The sequence below is a fragment of the Bos indicus x Bos taurus genome, chromosome 1, assembly GCF_003369695.1.
Source record: "Bos indicus x Bos taurus breed Angus x Brahman F1 hybrid chromosome 1, Bos_hybrid_MaternalHap_v2.0, whole genome shotgun sequence".
Taxonomy (NCBI): Eukaryota; Metazoa; Chordata; class Mammalia; order Artiodactyla; family Bovidae; genus Bos; species Bos indicus x Bos taurus.
This window is the reverse complement of record NC_040076.1, coordinates 68893130-68915065: the sequence shown is the minus strand read 5'-3', so window position 1 is coordinate 68915065 and position 21936 is coordinate 68893130. Positions and strand designations below refer to the sequence as shown.

The following is a 21936-nucleotide window of genomic DNA, read 5'->3' as shown; positions in this document are numbered from 1 at the left end:
AGCGCCTCCACTGTGGAAACCCAGATGGTTGTCACTACCAACTTCAACTCGGTTGCTGGGCTCCTTTCTATTTCGGAATCTGAAGGCTGACGTCTCTCTCTCTAGCAATGCCTTTTGGGACAATCATGTGGGATCCCCTGACAAACTTCCAGGTGAAACCTCAGACCTCTTGACACTGTTGTCTTTTTAAATAAATGAAAGAGCAGCTGCTCCATATGTAACAGAGAAGCCCTCTCCCTGTTGCAATGAAAGCCAGACACTTTCGGGAGCAGTGCTGGGAGCTAGCACCATGTAGACACCTGGACTATTACTTTTAGGCAGAATGGCTAATATTTAAGTATTATTAGGGTACCACATTAGAGAATAAAGGACACAGAAATGTTGTACTAGTTTTAGGCTCTTTATGACCTAAAATTTCTGTCTCACGGCAGTTAAAAGAATCAAAAGGTCTGATCTGGAGATGGTGGGGGGCACAGTCCTCCAATGTGACATTCTGACAGAACGGGGTGTGACTGCCTAACTACCATCAGTCTCAGTAAAGAAATCTTGAACGGATTACAGTGACAGTGTAGTGATCACAAGTCATTAGATATTTCCTGTAGACCACGGTAACTCCAGTTCCACACAGGACCCATGGAAACATCCAAGCAGGATTAAAGGCTGCTTATTGTTTCAAGCCAGTAGCATCTCAGGAGTCCATGTATCTAGCTCCAGGGCCATCCCAAAAGCACATCCAAGAGGCTCAAACAGCAAGTCTACTCAAGTAAGCTTCCCAAGCAGCTTTTCTGTACATCTTGGCTGCTTCCAGCTGATTAGCTGATGCTATTATGCCCCGGCCCACAATGATGATATCAGAGCCTCGTTTGCCGATGACTTCTTGTGGGCTGTGGTACTGCTGGCCGAGATTATCACCTACAAACGCAAAGAAGTCTGTTTAATACAGAAAATGAAAAAAACCTGAAACGTCACCTTTCTGAGAAGTATCTAACCTGATTTAAATAAGAATATGCTCTTGTTCACCATGCCCCTTCTACACAGCAACTGAATAAAGGCAGGTGAAGAGACTCTTAAACTGGCCAGAGATCTCAACAGTGGAAACAGATGCTCACCAATTCCTTTTTGATGTCTAATTTTAGACCATTTACACTTTAACAGTATAAAAAAAAAATTTATTTTGCCCTAAAAGGTTCAATACTAAATATAATGCAATAAAAAGTACCTCACAATTCAAGACTATCTAGTATACATTTTAGAATCACTGCGCCACGCTGTTGGAAAAGTCCTCATAAGGCATCTGCCCTGACCACAACCACATGTGTGAAGCTTTCCCTGCAACTCGACCAAATGCTTCGATTATGTACAGATCCTAATTCTTAATTCTGGCTTTTTTTTTTTTAAGAATTGTTTTTTACTGAAGTGTAACTGACACATGACATTAGTTTCAGGTGTACATCATGACTCAGTATTTGGACACATTATACATTATGAATGTATTTGGAAACAGTATTTGGATACATCATCACAGTAAGTCTAGTCAACACCTGGAAAGGTCTGACAGAATGTGGTCCACTGGAGAAGGGAATGGCAAACCACTTCAGTATTCTTGCCTTGAGAACCCCATGAACAGTATGAAAAGGCAAAATGATAGGATACTGAAAGAGGAACTCCCCAGGTCGGTAGGTGCCCAATATGCTACTGGAGATCAGTGGAGAAATAACTCCAGAAAAAATGAAAGGATGGAGCCAAAGCAAAAACAATACCCAGTTGTGTATGTGACTGCTGATAGAAGCAAGGTCCGATGCTGTAAAAAGCAATATTGCATAGGAACCTGGAATGTTAGGTCCATGCTGCCGCTGCTGCTAAGTCACCTCAGTCGTGTCCAACTATGTGTGACCCCATAGACGGCAGCCCACCAGGCTCCCCCGTCCCTGGGATTCTCCAGGCAAGAACACTGGAGTGGGTTGCCATTTCCTTCTCCAATGCATTAAAGTGAAAAGTGAAAGTGAAGTCGCTCAGTCGTGTCCAACTCCTAGAGACCCCATGGACTGCAGCCTACCAGGCTCCTCCGTCCATGGGATTTGCCAGGCAAGGAATCAAGGCAAATTGGAAGTGGTCAAACAGGAGATGGCAAGAGTGAACGTTGACATTCTAGGAATCAGCAAACTAAAATGGACTAGAATGGGTGAATTTAACTCAGATGACCATTATATCTCCTACTAAGGGCAGGAATCCCTTAGAAGAAATGGAGTAGCCATCATAATCAACAAGAGAGTCCGAAATGCAGTACTTGGATGCAATCTCAAAAACAACAGAATGATCTCTCTGTTTGTTCCCAAAGCAAACCATTCAACATCACAGTAATCCAAGTCTATGCCCCAACCAGTAACGCTGAAGAAGCTGAAGTTGAACGGTTCTATGAAGACCTACAAGACCTTTTAGAACTAACACCCAAAAATGATGTCCTTTTCATTATAGGGGACTGGAATGCAAAAGTAGGAAGTCAAGAAACACCTGGAGTAACAGGCAAATTTGGCCTTGGAAGACGGAATGAAGCAGGGCAAAGGCTAATAGAATTTTGCCAAGAGAACACACTGGTCATAGCAAACACCCTTTTCCAACAACACAAGAGAAGACTCTACACATGGACATCACCAGATGGTCAACACTGAAATCAGATGGATTATATTCTTTGCAGCCAAAGATGGAGAAGCTCTATACAGTCAACAAAAACAAGACCGGGAGCTGACTGTGGCTCAGATCATGAACTCCTTATTGCCAAATTCAGACTTAAATTGAAGCAAGTAGGGAAAACCACTAGACCATTCAGGTATGACCTAAATCAAATCCCTTATGATTATACAGTGGAAGTGAGAAATAGATTTAAGGGCCTAGATCTGATAGATAGAGTGCCTGATGAACTATGGACGGAGGTTTGTGACATTGTACAGGAGACAGGGATCAAGACCATCCCCATGGAAAAGAAATGCAAAAAAGCAAAATGGCTGTCTGGGGAGGCCTTACAAATAGCTGTGAAAAGAAGAGAAGTGAAAAGCAAAGGAGAAAAGGAAAGATATAAGCATCTGAATGCAGAGTTCCAAAGAATAGCAAGAAGAGATAAGAAAGCCTTCCTCAGCGATCAATGCAAAGGAATAGAGGAAAACAACAGAATGGGAAAGACTAGAGATCTCAAGAAAATTAGAGATACCAAGGGAACATGCAAAGATGGGCTCAATAAAGGACAGAAATGGTATGGACCTAACAGAAGCAGAAGATATTAAGAGGAGGTGGCAAGAATACACAGAAGAACTGTACGAAAAAGATCTTCATGACCAAGATAATCATGATGGTGTGATCACTCACCTAGAGCCAGACATCCTGGAATGTGAAGTCAAGTGGGCCTTAGAAAGCATCACTACGAACAAAGCTAGTGGAGGTGATGGAATTCCAGTTGAGCTATTTCAAATCCTCAAAGATGATGCTGTAAAAGTGCTGCACTCAATATGCCAGCAAATTTGGAAAACTCAGCAGTGGCCACAGGACTGGAAAAGGTCAGTTTTCATTCCAATCCCAAAGAAAGGCAATGCCAAAGAATGCTCAAACTCCCACACAATTGCACTCATCTCACACACTAGTAAAGTACTGCTCAAAATTCTCCAAGCCAGGCTTCAGCAATACCTGAACCATGAACTTCATGATGTTCAAGCTGGTTTTAGAAAAGGCAGAGGAACCAGAGATCAAATTGCCAACATCCACTGAATCATGGAAAAAGCAAGAGAGTTCCAGAAAAACATCTATTTCTGCTTTATTGATTATGCCAAAGCCTTTGACTGTGTGGATCACAATAAACTGTGGAAAATTCTGAAAGAGATGGGAATACCTGACCACCTGACCTGCGTCTTGAGAAATCTGTATGCAGGTCAGGAAGCAACAGTTAGAACTGGACATGGAACAACAGACTGGTTCCAAATAGGAAAAGGAGTACGTCAATATTGTCACCCCGCTTATTTAACGTCTATGCAGAGTACATCATGAGAAACACTGGGCTGGAGGAAGCACAAGCTGGAATCAAGACTGCTGGGAGAAATTTCAATAACCTCAGATATGCAGATGACACCACCCTTATGGCAGAAAGTGAAGAGGAACTACAAAGCCTCTTCATGAGAGTGAAAGAGGAGAGTGAAAAAGTTGGCTTAAGGCTCAACATTCAGAAAAGATCATGGCATCTGGTCCCATCACTTCATGGGAAACAGTGGAAACAGTATCAGACTTTATTTTTTGGGGCTCCAAAATCACGGCAGATGGTGAGTGACTGCAGCCATGAAATTAAAAGATGCTTACTCCTTGGAAGGAAAGTTATGACCAACCTAGATGGCATATTGAAAAGCAGAGACATTAGTTTGCCAACAAAGGTCCATCTAATCAAGGCTATGGTTTTTCCAGTGGTCATGTATGGATATGAGAGTTGGGCTGTGAAGAAAGCTGAGCACCGAAGAATTGATGCTTTTGAACTGTGGTGTTGGAGAAGCCTCTTGAGAGTCCCTTGGACTGCAAAGAGATCCAACCAGTCCATTCTGAAGGAGATCAGCCCTGGGTGTTCTTTGGAAGGAATGATGCTAAATAAAGCTGAAACTCCAGTACTTTGGCCACCTCATGCAAAAAGTTGACTCATTGGAAAAGACTCTGATGCTGGGAGGGATTAGGGGCAGGAGAAGGGGACGACAGAGGATGAGATGGCTGGATGGCATCACTGACTCGATGGAAGTGAGTTTGAGTGAACTCCGGGAGTTGGTGATGGACAGGGAGGCCTGGCGTGCTGCGATTCATGGGGTCGCAAAGAGTTGGACACAACTGAGAGACTGAACTGAACTGAACTGAATGGGTCCAGGACTACTCATCAGTGAGGTTCTACAGTTATCAGGTAGTATAGTTAGGAGTTCTTTCTCTGGACTCCATTATTCTTGACCACCTCTTAAAACTGGAGAAAATAGGTTAGTCCAGCAAGACTTAGAAAGAATTTCTCTCTAGTCACCCACTCTACCAAATGCACTCTGCAAAGTGCATCTGGGAAGGAAGAGGATATTTGGGAAGAAAAAACAAACTTTGTACAGCAAGTGTGAAAAAAATCTTAATTATTGGGTCTGGGTGACAGGTAGGTAGAAGTTCATTTACTGGCCTATTGTATGTTTGAAATTCTGCATAAATTCTATTTAACTGCACAACCACAGTGATAGACTACTGAGAGTGGCAAGTCCTTGGGGCTTCTCAGCCAGTACAGGACATGACTGAGCGACTGAACCGACTGACCTTATATAACCACAGAATTTTTTTTCTCTTGTGATAAGAACTTTTAAGATTTTCAACTTTTAAACAGCAACAAATTTGGCATCCTGTACACTACATCCTCATGACTTACTCTGTAACTTCAAGTCTCTACCGTTTGATGCCCTTCGTCCATTCCATCTATCCCATCCATCCCACCCTAAAACTCTGGGAGCAAGCAGTCTGTTTTGTCTATGAGCTTGTTCTTTTGGTTTTTAGCTTACATATATAAGCGATCATATAGTATTGTCTTTCTCTGACTTATTTCACTTAGCATAGTACCCTCAAGGGTATCCATCCATATTGTCACAAATCCTAAGGTTTCTTTTTTTAATAGCTGAGTGATACTCCATTGTGTGCATATACTGCATCTTCTCTGTCTGCTCATCCATCAGTGGGCACTTAGCTTGTTTCTGTATCTTGGCTGTGGTAAATACTGCTGTGAACATGGTGCAGATATTTCTCCGAGTTAGGGTTTTTGTTTTCTTTGGATAAATACCCAGAAGTGGAGCTGCTGGATCATATGGTAGTTCTATTTTTAATTTTTTGAGGAACCTCCATACTGTTTCCCATAGGAGCTGCACCAATTTACATTCTCACATACAGTGCACAAGAGTTCCCTTTTCTCCACATCCTCACCAACACTTGTTATTTCTTGTGATAGTGGGCATCCTTGTTTTGTTTCTGATCATAGAGAAAAAGCTTTGATAGTAGTCATTCTAACAAGTGGGAGGTGGTGTCTCATTGTGTTTGCTTTGCATTTTCCTGATGATTAGTGATGCCGAGCATCTTTTCATGCATTTTTTGGCCATTTGTATTTTTTTTGAAAACTGTCTATTCAGATCCTTTGCCAATTTAAAAAATATTTACTTAGTATTTATTTTTATTTATTTGGCTGTGCTGGGTCTTGGTTGGGGCATGTGGGATCTTTAGTTGGGACATGTGGGATCTAGTTCCCTGATCAGGGATCAAACCTGGGTCCCCTGCTTTGGGAGCATGCAGTCTTGGCCACTGGACCACCAGGGAAGTCCCCTTTGCCAATTTTTTAATCTGATTGTTCTGTTGTTCTTATTGAGCTGTATGAGTTCTTTACATTTGTACACTAACCCCTTATCAGACTTATGATTTGGAAATATGTTCTATCATTCAGCAAGTGAAAGCGTTAGTTGCTCAGTCGTATCCAACCCTTTGTGACCCAAGGACTGTAGCCTGCCAGGCTCCTCTGTCCATGGGATTCTCCAGGCAAGAATACAGAGTGGATTGCCATTTCCTTCTCCAGAGGATCTTCCCAACTAGGGATCAAACGCAGGTCTCTTGCACTGCAGGCAAACTCTTTACTGTCTGAGCCACCAAGGAAACAATCATTCAATAAGTTGCCTTTTTATTTTGCTGGTTTCCTTTGCTGTGTGGAAGCTTTTAAGTTTGACGAAGTCCCACTTGTTCATTTCTGCTTTTGTTGTTTTGGAGTCAGATTTTTAAAAAATCATTGAGAAGACTGATGTAGCAATGATTACCACATATGTTTTATTCTAGTAACTTTACGGTTTCAGATTTTACATTCATGGCTTTAATCCATTTTGAATTAAGCTTTGTGTATGGTATAAGATAGTGGTCCAGTTTCATTCTTTTGCATGTGGCTAACCAGTCTTCCCAACACCACTGTATTGAAGAGGCCATCCTATCCCCATTGTATATTCTTGGCTCTTTTCAAAAATTAATTGACCATATGTGTGTGGGTTAATTTCTGGGCTATTTTGTTCCGTTGATCTAGGTGTCTGCTATGAAGTTTTGTAATGTGAAAGCAGGGAGTGTGATGCCTCCAGTTTCATTCTTCTTTCTCCAGACTGCTTTGGCTATTTGATGCCTTTTGTGATTCCGAAGAAATTTTAGGACTCTGTTCCATTTCTGTGAAAAGTGCTATTAGACTGTTAGTAGGGATCACACTGAATCTGTAGTTTGCTTTGGGTAATTCAGACATCTTTACAAGATTCTTTTGGTATATGAGCATGAAATATCTTTCCATTTCTTTGTGTGCTCATTGTCATTCAAAAATGATTGTCTTTATGGTTTTTAGTGTACAGGCCTTTCACCTCCTTGGTTAAATTTACTTGTAGGTATTTTTTCTGATGCAATTGTAAATGGGATTGTTTTCTTAATTTCTGATTGTTAGTGTATAAAAATGCAACAGATTTTTGACCTTGTATCTTGTAACTTAACTGAATTTGTGTATTAGTTCTTAACAGTTTTTTTGAGTCTGTAGGGTTTCCTATATATAGTAATGTCTTCTACAAATAGTGACAGTTTTACAATTCAGATACTTTCTGTTATACTTTTTCTTGACTAATTTCTCTGGCTAGGATCTCCAAAACTAACTTGAATAAAAGTGGGCACTGCTGTTGTGTTTTTGATTTTAGAGGAAAACCTTTCACCTTTTTTGGTATGATGTTGGCTGTGGCCTTAATTATGTTGAGGTAAGTTCTCTCTATAGCCACTTTGTTAGGAGTCTTTCTCATAAATGGATGTTGAATTTTGTCAAATACGTTTTCTGCATCTATTGAGTCTCTCTTCTTCCTTCTGTTGTTTTCTTCCACTGCATATGAGTTTCTTTAGTGGTATGCTTAGATTCCTTTTTCTTCATCTTCTGCTTATCTGCTATAGGATTGTGCTTTCCATGTGGTTTATTATATATTCTATTTTCAGTTGATAACTTAAGTTTCACAGCATTCTAAATCTCTACATGTTCATTCCCTCCACAAAGTTTTGTTTTTGATGCCACATTTTACATCTTTTTGTCTTATATTTTAATTAATTCTATAGTTGTAATTATTTTCACTACTTTTGCCTCAACCTTTTAAGTGGTTGATCCACTGCTGCTGCCAAGTCACTTCAGTCGTGTCCGACTCTGTGGGACCCCATAGATGGCAGCCCACCAGGCTCCCCCGTCCCTGGGATTCTCCAGGCAAGAACACTGGAGTGGGTTGCCATTTCCTTCTCCAATGCGTGAAAGTGAAGTCGCTCAGTCGTGTCTGACTCTTAGCGACCCCATGGACTGCAGCCTACCAGGCTCCTCCGTCCATGGGATTTTCCAGGCAAGAGTACTGGAGTGGGGTGCCATTGCTTTCTCCGGGTTGGTCCACTCACTACCTTGACTATATATTTTGCTTTTTCAGTGAAAGTTACTCTTTCCTAAGTTTTCTTGTTACTAATTAGCACCCTTTCTTTTCAGCCTGAAGAAGTCCTTTTAACATTTCTTGTAAAGCCAGTGTAGCAATGCTTGAACTCATTTAAACTTGCTAATCTGGAAAACTCTTCAATTCTGAATAACTCTGCTGGGTAGAGTTCTTTGTTACAAGGTTTTTTTCTTCACACTTCCGCTATATTATGCCACTGCTTTCTGATCTGCAAAGTTTCTGCTGAAAATTCTGCTGATAGTCTCATGGGGGGGTCAGTTGTATATAAGAAGTTTTTCTCTTGCTGCTTTAAGATTCTCTTCTTATCTTTAGCTTTTGGTGCTTTTAATTAAACGTGTCTTGATGTGGGTCTCTTTGGGCTCATCTCATCTGGAACACTCTGGGCTTTCTGCATCTGGATGTCCATTTCCTTCCCTTGAGTAGGGAAGTTTTCAGCCGTTATTTCATCAAGTAAGTTTCTAGCCTTTCTCCATCTTTTCTTCTTGGGACTCCTATAATGAGAATGTCAGTCTGCCTGATGCATCCCACAAGTCTTTTAAGCTATCTTTAGTTTTTTCTTTTTTTGGTTTCTGTCCCGATTGGGTAAGTTCCACTGCCTTTTCCTCAAGTTCCTTTGCTTCACCCGGTCGACTAGTGAACCACTCTACTGTATTTTCAGTTATGTTATTGTATTCCTCAGCTCTGTGACTAGTATTTTCCACCTCTCTTGAAGTTGAGTTTGGGGAGCATCTTTATGACCATTACTTTGAACTCATTATTAGGTAAATTACTTATCTCCATTTCATTAAGGTTTTTTCCCCTGAGGCTTGTATCTTATTCTTTCATTTGGAATACATGCCTCTGTTTCTTCATTCTGCTTTTCTCTGGGTTGGTTTCTATGCATTAGATGAAACAAGTGTCTCTCCCAGTCTTGAAGGAATAGCCTCATGTATGAGATGAACCTTGTCATTCAACCCTTCCCTAGCTCCTGGTTGTTTCTCAAATGTTCTGATTGTCAAAGCAGCCTATGATATTTGTAATAGCTCCCAGTAACTGAGGGTGTGCCAAGACTTATCAGTGTCCCAGAGAGAAGGGGGTCTCAGTTAAGCACCTAGATTCACTCTCTGGTTGCCATGGCTAGGACTTTCAAATCTGTGTTGAATAAAAGTGGCAAGAGTGGACATCCTTGCCTTGTTCCTGATCTTAGAGGAAATGCTTTCAGCTTTTCACCGCTGTGATTTTGTCATATATGGCCTTTAATATGTTGAAGCAGGTTCCCTCTATGCCCACGTTCTAGAGAGTCTTCATCATAAATGGGTGTTGAATTTTGTCAAAAGCTTTTTCTGCATCGATTGAGATGATCATATGGTTTTTATTCTCAATTTGTTGATGTGTTATATTACATTGATTGATTTGTGGATACTGAAAAACCCTTGCATCCCTGGAATAAATCCCACTTGGTCGTGGTGTATGATCCTGTTAATGTATGGTTGGGTTCAGTTTGCTAGTATTTTGTTAAAGATTTTTGTGCCTATATTCATCGGGATACTGGCCTGTAATTTTATTTTTTTTGTGGTATCTTTGTCTGATTTTGGTATCAGGGTGATTGGCAGCCTCTTAGAATGAATTTGGGAGTGTTCCTTCCTCTGCAGTTTTTGGGAATAGTTTCAGAAGGACAGGTAACTTTTTCTAAATTTGCTAGAACTCAACTATGAAGTCAAGCCATCTGGTCACAGATTTTTGTTGGGAGTGTTTTTTTACTCAGTTTTAATTTTAGTACTTGTGATTGGTCTTTCATATTTTCTATTTCTTATTTGTTCAGTCCTGGGGGCTTGTATCTTTCTAAAAATTTGTCCATTTCTTCTAGAGTGTCCATTTCATTGGTGTATAATTGCTTGTAGTAGTCTCTCATGAGCCTTTGAATCTCTGTGGTGTCTGGTAACTTCTATTTTCTTTTGTATCCATTCAAGCAGTCTGTTTTCTGGTTGGAGCATTTAATCCATTACACTTAATAATTCACTTTAATTATTGATATGTATGTTCATACTGCCATTTTGTTAATTGCTTTGGATTTGTTTTTGTTCATAGACCTTCTTTTGTTCTCTTGTGATTTTACGACTATCTTTAGTGTTGTGTTTGGATTCCTTTTTCTTTTTTATGTGTTTACTACTGTAGATTTTCAGTTTGCCATTAACATGAGGTTTTATACAGCTCACTCGCACGCGCGCTCTCTCTCTATACACACACACACACACACACACACAATTGTTTTAAGTTGTTAGCCTCAATTTCAAATGCATTTCTAATATCTTACATTTGTACTCTTTTCATGATTTCTGGTTTTGATATCAGATTTGTATGTGGATGATTTCCTATCTTTATATATGCCTTTATTGGTGAGTTTTCCCACTCATAATATTCTTATTTCTACCTGGGGCCTTTTCTTTTCCATCTAGAGAAGTTCCTTTAGCATTTGTTGTAAAGCTGTTTTGATGGTGCTGAATAAAGCTTCTGATTTCTCTAATGTGAATAAGTGCCTTTCTGTGTAGAGTATTCTTGGTTTGTAAGTTTTTAATCTTTCATAATTTTAAATGTATCATACCACTCCCTTCTGGCCTGCAGAACTTCTGCTGAAAAATCAGCTGATAACCTTATGGGGATTCCCTTTTATGCTATTTGTTGCTTTTAATATTTTCTCTTAGTTTGATTAATGTCTCTCAGTGTGTTCCTCCTTGGGTTTATCCTGTATGGGACTCTGTGCTTCCTGGACTTGAGTATCTCCTTTCCCATTTTGGGAAGGTTTTTGGACATTCTCTCTTAAAACGTTTTCTAAGGTCCTTTCTCTCTCCCTCTGGGACCACTATAAAGTGAATGCTGGTGCATTTCATGTTGTTCCAGAGGTCTCCGTCCTCGTATCTCTTCATTTTTCTTTCTTCTCTTCCACAGCAATGATTTCCACTAATTTTTCAGTTTGTTCCATTTGTTCTATTGCCTCAATTTATCTGCTGCTGATTTCTATGTATTTTTTATCTGTTCTCAAAAGCTTCTTTTTTTTTTCTTTTTGGCTATACCATGCATCCTAATTCCCCAACCAGGGATCGAACCCATGACCCCTGCACTGGAAGCACAGAATGTAAATCACTGGACCACGAGGGAGTCTCCTAGCTCTTTAATAAACGTGTCTTGTATCAGTTTGTGCCTCCATTCTTTTTGAGGTATTGGATCATCTTTACTTTGATACCATTACTCTTAATTCTTTTTCAAGTAGACTGCCTATCTTCACTTCACTCAGTTGTTCCTTCATCTGAAATGTATTTCTTAGCCATCTGATTTTGTCCGATTTTCCGTGTTTGTGGTCTATTTTCTTCAGACTGCAGGACTGTAGCTCTTGCTTCTGGTGTCCATACTGTGGTGGGTGAGCTTGCTCCAGGGGTCATGCAGATTTTCTCGAGGGAGGGATGGGTGCTTGCCCACTGGTGGGTCTTATGTCTGGTGAGCAGGGCTATCTCAAGAAGTATGTTTACAGGTAACTGTGGAGTCAGGAGGACTTTAAGCAGCCTGTTTGCTGAGGGCTGAGTCTGTGTCTCTACCTGCAGGCTGTTTGGCCTGAGGTGTCCCAGCACTGGAGCCTACAGGCTGTTTTTGGGGCCAGGCCTTGCCAAAATGGTGCCCTCTGGGAGAGCTCACACTGATGAATACTTCCTGGAAACTCGGCCACCAGTTAACTTGCCCCCACAGTGAGCCACAGCCAACCTGCACCTTCTCCCAGGGACCCTCCACATTGCTTTCCTCTGGGTCCAAGTGCGTGTGAAACCTTGTGTGTGCCCCCCAAGAGTGGAGTTTGTTTCCCCAGTCCTATGGAGCTGCTGCACGCAAGCCCACTGACCCCTGCAGTGGAAGTTCAGAGTCGAAACCACTGGACCACCAGGGAAGTCCTCCAGCTCTTTACTAGACATTTCTTGCATCAGTTTGAGCCTCCATTCATAGGCAAATACTCTGGGGCTCCTTGTCTAGCGCCAGGAAAAGGAGGCTGGGGAGCCTTATGCGGGGCTCAGAACTCCTATGGGAAAACCTCTGTGATATAATTATTTTCCAATCTGTGGGTCACCCACCTGGCAGGTATGAGATTTAATTATAAGGTATAAGCGCCCCTCTACCGTTTATTTGTGGCTCCTTCTTTATCTTCGGGTGTAGAATATCTTTTTTGGTAGGTTCATGTCTTTGTTGTTGACGGCTGTTCAGCAGTTGTGATTCTAGTGTTTTCATGAGAGGTGAGCTTAACTCCTTCTACTTTACCACTTTGTCTCCATCCCTGGCAAAATCTTTTGGAGTCTGCAAATACATAGTCCTGCAGGACTGCAAGCATTACGTCCTGCTGGCCGCCAGATAAGTTCTTTACTAGGTGATAAACAGCGGCAATGACGCACAAGCAGAGCACAGCGATGGTGTCCACCAGATTATGCTCTCCTGAAAACACCCTCTTTAACAAAGGCTGTGCTCCTGGGTCTACTGCCTTCTGCTGTGCCCTGGGGGTGGTGGCTATTTAAGAACTCCCTCTCTGTTGATGATAGTTCAGTGAAACCTGCAAGTGTAACCCTCACTGGTCACAAGAACCAGCCCATGCAAATATATCCCTCAATGGAAGCTATAAAAACCAGGGTCCCAATCAGGGATGTAAGTCCCTTTTTGGGAGATAACAGTGAGCTGGAATGTGGAGAGAGACAGCACAATGATTGTGTCCACAGCCTCTTTTCCCTGAGAGGACTTCCACGGGGCCACTAGGTATCTGCCCCACAGGCCTCTTTCACACACCCTCTTTGTGGGTGCTATCTGTGCAGTGTTGGGGGATGCCAAGTACTGTCTCTACAGCTCTTATTATCATGGGACCAAACATAAGCTCTCCTGACCTTCAGAGCCCAGTAATCAAGGGGTGTTCCTTGGGCAGCAGCTGCAAATATCAGGGCACTTGTAAACGCTCCTTCCAGGAGATAATGCTGTTCGTCAGCAGTTCAGCAAAGGGATAGTGTGAAGATGGTGCCCACTGGTCTCCATCCCTGGAGGGAATTCCCACAAGCTCTTCAAGGTATGTGTTAAATTAGATGCCTACCCCTTAGATCAACTCTTAAACATTAGCAATGAGCCTTTACTTCAAGTCTGAGGATGGGCTGCCTCTGAGTTGGGCCCTGAGCCAGGTGAGTCTCAGATCACTAGTCTTGTGAGTCTTGTCAACATGAGCCCAATTGGGTTTCAGCGCTAGATGTTTTTGGGGCTCATCTCTCAGGTTCAAATTTTAAAAAAGTTGGGATGCCTGATGTGGAGTTCAAACCCTTTGCTCCTCAGAAAAAGCTCTGGGTTTTGAGTTCCACTTTGTATCTGGGTCTCCATACCAGGGGCGAAGACCCAATATCAAGATGGTTTTCTTGTTTGCTTACTGTACTGTGCTCAGCCAGCTCTTAGGTTTTATCAAGAGGAAACTGTTACACAGGTAGTTACAGACTCAGCATATCTGGGAGGAGGTTGGCTCAGGATTAGCCTACATTGCCATCTTGAACCCCATTTTTCCCTTCCTTTTAAATTCTGCTATTCCAGAAGACTTCTGATAAGTGGCATATCATTATCTTTCAAATCCAAGATGCTTTAAAAATCCCAGATCCTAACTGTACTATCTACTTGAAAACTATGGCAGCTTCCAATAAATATTACTAATCAACAAGCCGAGTACTCTATGCCAAGACATTGTGCTAAGTGCTTTGCACACATTATCTTTTAAGCCTCTCAACAACTCTGAGGTTCAGAGTTGTTATCCACATTTTACAGATCAAGAAAATGAGACCGAAACAAGGGAAGTGATTTGTCTAAAGATACTGTAAGCACTAGGAATCCAAATCCAACCAACTCATAAAATGTTTAGCACAAATATAGGGTTTAAAATAAAAATTGTCAAGTACTTTCTTATTTAGTTGCTAAGTTGTGTCTACCTCTTCTGCCACTGGATGGACTGCAGTCCTCCAGGCTCCTCTGTCCATGGGATTTCCCAGGCAAGAATACTTGTGCGGGTGAACATTTCCTTCTCCAGGGGAATCTTCCTGCCCTAGGAGTGGAACGTGCTTGGTGGGTGGATTCTTTACCACTCACCCACCTGAGAAGTCCATCAAGCTACTAGAGCAACTCTTTAGTCACTCAGTCTTGTCCGACTCTTTGAGACCCCAGGGAGTGCAGCATGCGAGGCCTCCCTGTCCATCACCAACTCTTAGAGTTTACTCACATTCTGTCCATTGAGTAAGTGATGCCATCCAACCATCTCATGGTCTGTTGTCCCCTTCTCCTCCGCCTTCAATATTTCCCAATGAGTCAGTTCTTTGCATCAGGTGGCCAAAGTTTGGAGTTTTCCTTCAGCATCAGTCCTTCCAATGAATATTCAGGACTGATTTCCTTTAGGATGGACTGCTTGGATCTCCTTGCAGCAAAGGGACTCTCAAGAGTCCTTTCCAACACCACAGTTCAAAGCATAAATTCTTCATTGCTCAGCTTTTTTTATGGTCCAACTCTCACATCCATACATGACTACTGGAAAAGCCACAGCTTTGACTAGACAGACCTTTGCTGGCGAAGTAATGTCTCTGCTTTTTAATATGCTGTCTCGGTTGGTCATAACTTTTCTTCCAAGGAACAAAAGTCTTAATATCATGGCTGCAGTCACTATTTGGGGGGGCTCCGAAATTACTGCAGATAAAGTCTCTCACTGTTTCCCCATCTATTTCCCATGAAGTGATGGGACTGGATGCCATGATCTTAGTTTTCTGAAATGTTGAGCTTTAAGCCAACTTTTTCACTCTCCTCTTTCACTTTCATCAAGAGACACTTTAGTTCTTCTTTGCTTTCTTCCATAAGGGTGATATCATCTGCATATCTGAGGTTATTGATATTTCTCCTGGCAATCTTGATTCCAGCTTGTGCTTCTTCCAGCCCAGCGTTTCTCATGATGTATTCTGCATAGAAGTTAAATAAGCAGGGTGACAATATACAGCCTTGAAGAACTCCTTTTCCTATTTGGAACCAGTCTGTTGTTCCATGTCCAGTTCTAACTTGCTTCCTGACCTGCATACAGGTTTCTCAAGAGGCAGGTCAGGTGCCCTGGTATTCCCATCTCTTTCAGAATTTTCCACAGTTTATTGTGATCCACACAGTCAAAGGCTTTGGCATAGTCAATAAACCAGAAGTAAATGTTTTCCTGGAACTGTTGCTTTTTCGATGATCCAGAGGATGTTGGCAATTTGATCTCTGGTTCCTCTGCCTTTTCTAAAACCAGCTTGAACATCAGGAACTTCATAGTTCACATATTGCTAAAGCCTGGCTTGGAGAATTTTGAGCATTACTTTACTAGCGTGTGAGATGAGTGCGATTGTGCAGTAGTTTGAGCATTCTTTGGCATTGCCTGTCTTTGAGATTGGAATGAAAACTGACCTTTTCCAGTCCTGTGGCCACTGCTGAGTTTTCCAAATTTGCTGGCATATTGAGTGCAGCACTTTCACAGCATCATCTTTCAGGATTTGGAATAGCTCAACTGCAATTCCATCACCTCCCCTAGCTTTGTTCATAGTGATGGCCCACTTGACTTCATATTCCAGGATGTCTGGCTCTAGGTGAGTGAGCACACCATCGTGAAGATCTCTTTTGTATAGTTCTGTGTATTCTTGCCACCTCTTCTTAATATCTTCTGCTTCTGTTAAGTCCATACCATTTCTGTCCTTTATCAAGCCCATTTTTGCATGAAATGTTCCCTTGGTATCTCTTATTTTCTTGAAGAGATCCCTAGTCTTTCCCATTCTGTTGTTTTCCTCTATTTCTTTGCATTGATCGCTGAGGAAGGCTTTCTCATCTCTTCTTGCTATTCTTTGGAACTCTGCATTCAGATGGGTACATCTTTCCTTTTCGCCTTTCGCTTCTATTGTTTTCACAGCTATTTCCCCAGCAAGACGGTAGGCGCTGGAGTGACTTTGAGGAGATACCCCATGTCCAAGGGCAAAGGAGAACCCCCAGCAAGACGGTAGGAGGGGCGAAATCACATTTAGAATCAAACCCCATACCCGCCAGAGATGCTCAGAGGGCTCAAACATACCTTGTGCACACCAGGACCCAGAGACTGAGACAGAACTATGTTTGAGTGTCTCCTGAGGAGGTATGGGTCAGCAGTGGACTGCCACAGGGGCTCTGGGTACGGCATAAGCCCTCCTGAAGGAGGTAGCCATTCACTCCACCATAGAGCCACCAGAACTTACACAGGACTGGGAAGCAAACTCTTGGCGGGCACAAACAGAACCTTGTGCGCACCAGGAAAAGGGAGCAGTGACTCCACAAGAGACTGACCCAGGCTTGCCCGTAAGTGTCTGGGAGTCTCCAGTGGCGGTGTGGGTCGGTGGTGGCCTGTTGCCGGGTTGGGGGCACCGAATGTAGCAGTGCCATGGAACCTGCTGAAGAAGGTCGCTATTATCTTCATTACCTCCACCATAATTTGGCCCTGGGTCAAATACCAGGGAGGGAACATGGCCCTGTCCATCAGAAAAAGACCCAATTTCCCCTCAGTCAGTCTCTCCCATCAGGAAGCTTCCATAAGCCTCTTATCCTTCTCCATCAGAGGGAAGACAGACTGAAAACCACAATCACAGAAAACTAACCAATCTGATCACAGGGACCACAGCCTTGTCTAACTCAATGAAACTATGAGCCATGCCGTGTGGGGCCACCCAAGAGGGACGGGTCATGGTGAAGAGTTCTGATAAAACGTGGTCCACTGGAGAAGGGAATGGCAAACCACTTCATCTTTCAGCGTTGTATCTCTCTGCCTTTTCATACTGTTCATGGGGTTCTCAAGGCAAGAATACTGAACTCCCCAGGTCTGTAGATGCCCAGTATGCTACTGATATCAGTGGAGAAATAACTCCAGAAAGACTGAAGGAACAGAGCAAAGCAAAAACACCACCCAGTTGTGGATGTGACTGGTGACAGAAGCAAGGTCCGATGCTGTAAAGAGCAATATTGCATAGGAACCTGGAATGTCAGGTCCATGAATCAAGGCAAATTGGAAGAGGTCAAACAGAAGCTGGCAAGAGTGAATGCTAACATTCTAGGAATCAGTGAACTCAAATGGACTGGAATGGGTGAATTTAACTCAGATGACCATTATATCTACTACTGTGGTCAAGAATCCCTTAGGAGAAATGGAATAGCCATCATGGTCAACAAGAGAGTCCAAAATGCAGTACTTGGGTACAATCTCAAAAATGACAGAATAATCTCTGTTTGTTTTCAAGGCAAATCATTCAATATCAAAGTAATCCTAGTCTATGCCCTGACCAGTAACGCTGAAGAAGCTCAAGTTGAATGGTCTTCTATAAAGACCTATAAGACCTTCTAGAACTAACACCCAAAAAAGATGTCCTTTTCATTATAGGGGACTGGAATGTAAAAGTAGGAAGTCAAGAAGTACCTGCAGTAACAGGCAAATTTGGCCTTGGAAGACGGAATGAAGCAGGGCAAAGACTAATAGAGTTCTGCCAAGAGAACGCGCTGGTCATAGCAAACACCCTCTTCCAACAACACAAAAGAAGACTCTACACATGGATATCACCAGATGGTCAACACTGAAATCAGATGGATTTATATTCTTTGCAGCCAAAGATGGAGAAGCTCTATACAGTCAGCAAAAACAAGACCAGGAGCTGACTGTGGCTCACACCATGAACTCCTTATTGCCAAATTCAGACTGAAATTGAAGAAAGTAGGGAAAACCACTAGACCATTCCAGTATGACCTAAATCAAGGCAGCTATTATCAAGTCTTAAATAGGTAAGCCATTCTGCTGAGGCCTACTCTGTAGTATATAAAACCTACAATGTGAAACTTGAAAAATAGCAGAGGCCTTCAATATTCTCTAGTCCCAGGGGAACATCTACTTTTTTTTTGGTTAACCTGCCATGTTTTTTGTTTACTTAATTGAAAGCAAAATCCTGAAAAGGATGTCTTTCAAGTGTTATTTATAAAAATTAATTAGTTCTGTCAAGGTTAATAGGTATCCAACAGTGAAGTATTTCAGTATTTAAAAGCAACTAAGCTTTACCAAATCTATAATCTCATTATGTTCTCAATATTATCATTCCATCCACAGAAACACCAATTCTTGCATCTGCTCCTCTATACAGTGTATTATCCTTCCCTCAACATGTGTGTATTTATAGAGCATTTATGATGCACAGGGGTACTGTGCTAGAGAATATGCATTCTTCAGAAAGAGACCTCATCCTCAAGGGGTTTCTAGCCTAATAAACGTGTTCCAAATACCCTACATGTGCAAAATATATGTACAACAACGTTAAGTTTATAAAAAGTTCAAGTGTATCCACAGTGAAATGATTGAACATATTATGGCCCAATTGTAACTAGGATACACTAAGGGGTTGTAGAAAAGGTACCTCTCGATGTGGGAACATAACATAGAAGCACATACACAAGTCACTTCAGCCACGTGAGACTCTCGTTTTGCCATGACTGTAGCCGCCAGGCTCCTCTGTCCACGGGATTTTCCAAGCAAGAATACGGGAGTGGGCTGCCATTCCCTTCTCCAGAGGAACCCTCCTGACCCAGGGATTGACCCCATGCTTCTTATGCTTCCTGCACTGGCAGTGGGTTCTTCACCGCCAGCGCCACCTGGGAAGCCCCAGCTCCGCACGTGGCAACTAAGACAGAGCACGTGCGCAAACATTCTCCATCCTCCATGAAGCAGAGCTGTTTTCATCTTAAACAGTTTTTCTGAGAACCAGATGTTCATAGTTCCAATCTTAAGGAAAGAGATAGAAAGTGGAATAGAATAAACTCCCATACTTGTGATAAGCAAGGTTTCTCATACAATAACCAATTCAGGAAAAATATTTCCAGACCACCATTTCTTCCCCGTTCAAAACAGAGTTATCCAAATGGAAGAATGTGAAGTTCGCCTCCTCCCACAAATACATCAAAAAATACATCTACACATGGAACAAGTCTCACAGAATACCTACAGAATGCTGGCAGAAGACATCACACTTCTGAAAGGACAAAAAGAATCTCCATATAACCAGGTAGGACCAAAAAAAAGAAAGGAATCTGGGCAGGACCTGCACCCCTTGGAGGGAACTGTGAAAGACCAAAGGCTCCCACACCCTCCTGGTGGGAAGAAGGGGGACTGAAAATATAAAGTATTTCTGAAAACTTCCCAAACTAAAGAAGGAAATATATCCAGGTATAGGAAGCGCAGAGGCTCCCAAACAGAGCTACACCAAGACATAAGTAAAATGGCACAAGTTAGCATTTTAAAGGCAGTAAGAGAAAAACAATCGGCTTATTTCTCTACAGAAACACTGCAGGCCAGAAGGGAATAGCAAAATATATATCTGAAGTCCTGAAAGAGAAAAATCTATAACCTAGAATACTCTAGTCAACAGCATTATCATTTAGATAGAAGCAGCGATAAAGAATTTCTCAGACAAGCAAAAAGTGGAAGAATACAGTAATACTAAACCTATTATGAAAGAAATACTACAAGGGCTTCCCTAAATAGAAAAGCTGTATTAAAAGAAAATTAGTCAAAAAGTAAATCACTTAAATAAAGCTGGTATACAGATTAAAAGAAAAAAATCCCGTGTGAACGTTACAATAACCACAATGAACAGCAAAAGGATAAATATGAAGATGTAAAAGAGGACATCAAAATCATAAAACAAAGGAGATTAAAATGTAGATTTTTTTTTCAGAATGTGTTTGAGTCTATGATTACCAGTTTAAAGTAAGTAGATATATGAAGGGGTTAACATACTTGAAAAACAGGGTAAGCACAATTCAAAAACAAAATAGATTCACAAAAGAGAACACAAGCATAAAATAAAAAGCACAATACCTGTGTCAGACAAAACAAACTTTACACCAAAGGCTGTAAAGGAAGATAAAGGACACTATTTAATGATAAGCACTACAAGAAGATATTTACTCTTGTCAACAAATATGCATGCACCTAATAATAGGAGCATCACTACGAACAAAGCTAGTGGAGGTGATGGAATTCCAGTTGAGCTATTTCAAATCCTCAAAGATGATGCTGTCAAAATGCTGCACTCAATATGCCAGCAACTTTGGAAAACTCAGCAGTGGCCACAGGACTGGGAAAGGTCAGTTTTCATTCCAATCCCAAAGAAAGGCAATGCCAAAGAATGCTCAAACTACCACACAATTGCACTCATCTCACATGCTAGCAAAGTAATGCTCAAAATTCTCCAAGCCAGGCTTCAGCAATACGTGAACCGTGAATTTCCTGATGTTCAAGCTGGTTTTAGAAAAATCAGAGGAACCAGAGATCAAATTGTCAATATCTGCTGGATCATCAAAAAAGCAAGGGAGTTCCAGAAAAACATCTATTTCTGCTTTATTGACTATGCCAAAGCCTTTGACTGTGTGAATCACCACAAACTGTGGAAAATTCTGAAAGAGATGGGAATACCAGGGCACCTGACCTGCCTCTTGAGAAACCTGTATGCAGGTCAGGAAGCAACAGTTAGAACTGGACATGGAACAACAGACTGGTTCCAAATAGGAAAAGGAGTTCATCAAGGCTATATATTGTCACCCTGTTTATTTAACTTACATGCAGAGTACATCATGAGAAACGCTGGACTGGAAGAAACACAAGCTGGAATCAAGGTTGCCGGGAGAAATATCAATAACTTCAGATATGTAGATGACACCACCCTTATGGCAGAGAGTGAAGAGGAACTAAAGTGTCTCTTGATGAGAGTGAAAGAGGAGAGTGAAAAAATTGGCTTAAAGCTCAACCTTCAGAAAACGAAGATCATGGCATCCAGTCCCATCACTTCATGGGAAATAGATGGGGAAACAGTGGCTGACTTTATTTTTCTGGGCTCCAAAATCACTGCAGATGGTGACTGCAGCCATGAAATTAAAAGACGCTTACTCCTTGGAAGGAAAGTTATGACCAACCTAGACAGCATATTAAAAAGTACACATTACTTTGTCAACAAAGGTCCATCTAGTCAAGGCTATGGTTTTTCCAGTAGTCATGTGTGGATGTGAGAGTTGGACTATAAAGAAAGCTGAGCTCCAAAGAATTGATGCTTTTGAACTGTGGTGTTGGAGAAGACTCTTGTGAGTCCCTTGGACTGCAAGGAGATTCAACCCATCCTTCCTAAAGGAGATCAGTCCTTGGTGTTCACTGGAAGGATTGATGTTGAAGCTGAAACTCCAAAACTTTGGCCACCTCATGCGAAGAGCTGGCTCATTTGAAAAGACCCTGATGCTGGGAAAGATTGAGGGTGGGAGGAGATGGGGATGACAGCGGATGAGATGGTTGGATGGGATCACCAACTCAATGGACATGAGTTTGGGAAAACTCCGGGAGTTCATG

At 41.8% G+C, this 21936-nt stretch overlaps 1 protein-coding gene across 1 annotated transcript in view; it reads right to left on the bottom strand.

The window, feature by feature from the left end:
• Window positions 1-379: 379 nt before the first annotated feature.
• Window positions 380-21936, bottom strand: part of UMPS (uridine monophosphate synthetase) — a 49875-nt gene continuing 28318 nt past the window's right edge. Inside the window, exon 6 of the mRNA XM_027536431.1 lies at window positions 380-912. Within this exon, the coding sequence (XP_027392232.1) occupies window positions 743-912 (170 nt within the window). The 3' untranslated portion in view covers window positions 380-742. The remainder of the gene's footprint in view (window positions 913-21936) is intronic.